Here is a 2,842-nt window from a genome sequence, read left to right as displayed (position 1 = left end):
TCTTGAGACTCAGGAAGTTACACCACTTGCTATTGGTGGGGATTCTAACTTTTCCCCGTCTCCACTTAAGGTCAACACAACGCACAGTTTGATTCATGTCTAAGTGTGCCTTGTCCTACGGATGCAGCCCGCTAACCTATCCTTACTAAATAAGTTCTTTTATTAGCGTACTTTAGAATCGGTTGGCCTATCGTCCTGTGCTGCTGCTCTGTACTTTACTCGCAGTTGCGATTGTCTGCGCCTAGACAAAGTGCATGCTGTCAAAATTAACCTCCAAAATTTTCGCATTATTTACGATCGTTGCGGCCACTGACTTCATTAGAGAAAGTCTTAAGTTTCATGCAGTGCAAAATCTGAAAAGGTCTGAGAGATAACCATTCACTTTTAGACACAAGTAACCAACGACGCCAAAATAGAAGTCATAAGCGTAAGAGATCAAGGTAGGTACTGCCCTCAGGTGGAGGAGTGAGGTGCGTTTTATTCCTTCGTCTTCTATTTTTTGAGCACTGTGCTAATATCACTTCAAGATTGCTCATACATATTTGCATACTTACATATGTAAATATGAAAACTGTGGCACAGTAGCCCCAACGCGCTCAGCCACAACCGAAACTTTTGTTGCTGACAACACAAATTCATACAAAGTTACATACTTACATATGAATGTATGTAATTAAAATACCTAAATGAAGACACCTGTGTATGTATGTATTTATATAGATATATACATATATTTACACTCGTATTTACGTACAAAGCCAGTCGCATCAAACGAAAGCCTATACTTTTCCAGATTGGCTCGTGCTTACCAAGTTTACCACAATTCAATGCGAGAAGCCACAAAACTTGCAATGGTATAGATGTTTGAGAAAAGAAATGCAACAAAGGAATACGTAGAATAGAAAGAGCAGTAACCAGTTTTCGTAAAAGTAGCAGCGAGCCAAACCAACCTAGACACAGGAACATCGACACTCAGCGCATGCGCGACGATTAAGCAAAGTTTTAAATGTGATTTCAACGCGGTGGTGAACAGACGAAATACGCGGAGATGATTAATACGACAAAAAGGATTTAACAGTGAATACATTACGTTGGAAAAAAGAAAAGCAATGATTAACATAGTGATTGTGCTAAAAGAGCAACAGATTGGAGTATAATTATAGCGTGGAAAAGAATTTATTAGCAAGTGTGAAGGCGTGAAATACGCAATTTGTGGTTTAAATTGGATATAATAATGAAGCACAGTGTGCAAATAAATGGATTCGATAGTTAAAAATGCATATGTCGATTTGATTGAAAAATAATTAAAAAATTGAAAATTAGAAATTTTATTAAATCGAGTATTCAATAAGTTTAAGTAAAAATAAATAAACAAAAATATTTGCATACAAAGCACACAAACTAGAAAATATGAAAATATTAAAAGTGAATTTAACGGTGCTCGTGTTGGCACCTTTTTTGCTATGTGGCTTTGTGCATTGTGAAAATGAGTTCGAACGCACAGAAAGACCAACGAAAACTCCCACCTCAACAACTCAAGCGCCAGCGGTTGTCGAAACTACCACCGCCGCCGCCGCGCCAGTTGTAGGCGATAGCACTCGATATGCGCGTCTCATGAAGGTCCTTCGGGACCCCAAGGCGTTTGCCGCTCAGCGCTACCATGCCGCAACGCAGCGTGTAATCGCGCGCGCTGACCATCTACCACCAGCAGGCCTCCCCTACCGTCGTGCTTTACAGCCGCATGCCGCCGCGGCGGCGCCACCTTCTGCTTACCACAAGGTGCGCCCGCCAATTATGCGTCGCGTCCAAAATGGACTACCCGTAAATGGCGCGCCACCGCGTTTTGCCTACGATACGCCCAAAGGCGGCCAAAACCATTTGCCTTCTAAGAGTTTAGTGCCATTCAATGCAGGCAAAGTGAGCGTTTATCGCCCGCCATTCACGTACGCGCAACAGCAAACGCATCCAAACTCCTTAGTGCTACAGTCCGCTGCGACTGTTCAAGCTACTAAGCATCAGCTACAGCAGCCACAGACACATTTTGGGGAATATAATTTCAAAGCATCGCCACTCTTCAGCGGCAAGGCGATTGTGCGACCGCTACTCGAGCCGCACGATCCAAACTACAGGCAACATTTGCAGCAACTACAGCAGTATGCAGGCAAACCACAGCAAATGGTGCAACAATATCCCATACCACAACATCAGCAACACCAGCAGCAGCAGCAGCAGCAACAGAGCACCTCACATTTCCCTACACTCTACCAGTCTGCGCTGAAACAAACTGCCAACCGCGCGCCAACGTTTCACTACGAAACGATGCGCCCGCACGAGGAACCCGTCCTCCATCCACATGTAAAGCATGAGCAACCACCGCCAGGTAGCGCCGGATATGCGGTGTACGAACACAACGATTTGGCTGAAGAGGAGCAAGCGTACGCGCATCCACACGCGAACTATCCGCCTACCGCGCGTACAGAGGAACTATCGCAACAGTATCAAAGATTACAGCAGCAGAGTCAACGAGCAAATCCTGACACCACTGCAAGCGAACAACAAGCTGAGGAATATATAAAATTTATGAACTCCAATGATTATTTTCTACCAAAGCGTGAACCCAACTATAGGCAGCGGGATACACAGCAGGATAGCCAGCAGCTGCAACTACAGCAGCACAAGCAGCAACGGGAGCGTGAGCAACAACAACAGCAACAAACTACGCACAACCACTACCCGCACGCGCAGTCGCAGGCGCAAGCACAGCAGCAACATTCGCAGCATATACAATACAGTAAAGCTTCAGTTCAGCCACAGCCAGCGCTGCGGATGCCGCTACTAATTA

At 45.0% G+C, this 2,842-nt stretch overlaps 1 protein-coding gene across 1 annotated transcript in view; it reads left to right on the top strand.

Moving 5' to 3' along the window:
• The first annotated feature begins 1,352 nt into the window (after positions 1-1,352).
• LOC118747134 (putative mediator of RNA polymerase II transcription subunit 26) overlaps positions 1,353-2,842 on the top strand; it is a 20,364-nt gene continuing 18,874 nt past the window's right edge. The window contains exon 1 of the mRNA XM_036481122.1: positions 1,353-2,813. Within this exon, the coding sequence (XP_036337015.1) occupies positions 1,411-2,813 (1,403 nt within the window). The 5' untranslated portion in view covers positions 1,353-1,410. The remainder of the gene's footprint in view (positions 2,814-2,842) is intronic.

The sequence above is a fragment of the Rhagoletis pomonella genome, unplaced genomic scaffold (genome assembly GCF_013731165.1).
Source record: "Rhagoletis pomonella isolate Grant_MI unplaced genomic scaffold, Rhpom_1.0 Rhpom_scaffold_00011, whole genome shotgun sequence".
NCBI classification, from domain to species: domain Eukaryota; kingdom Metazoa; phylum Arthropoda; class Insecta; order Diptera; family Tephritidae; genus Rhagoletis; species Rhagoletis pomonella.
Note: the sequence above shows the minus strand (reverse complement) of the source record. Positions and strands in the feature narration are given on the sequence as shown.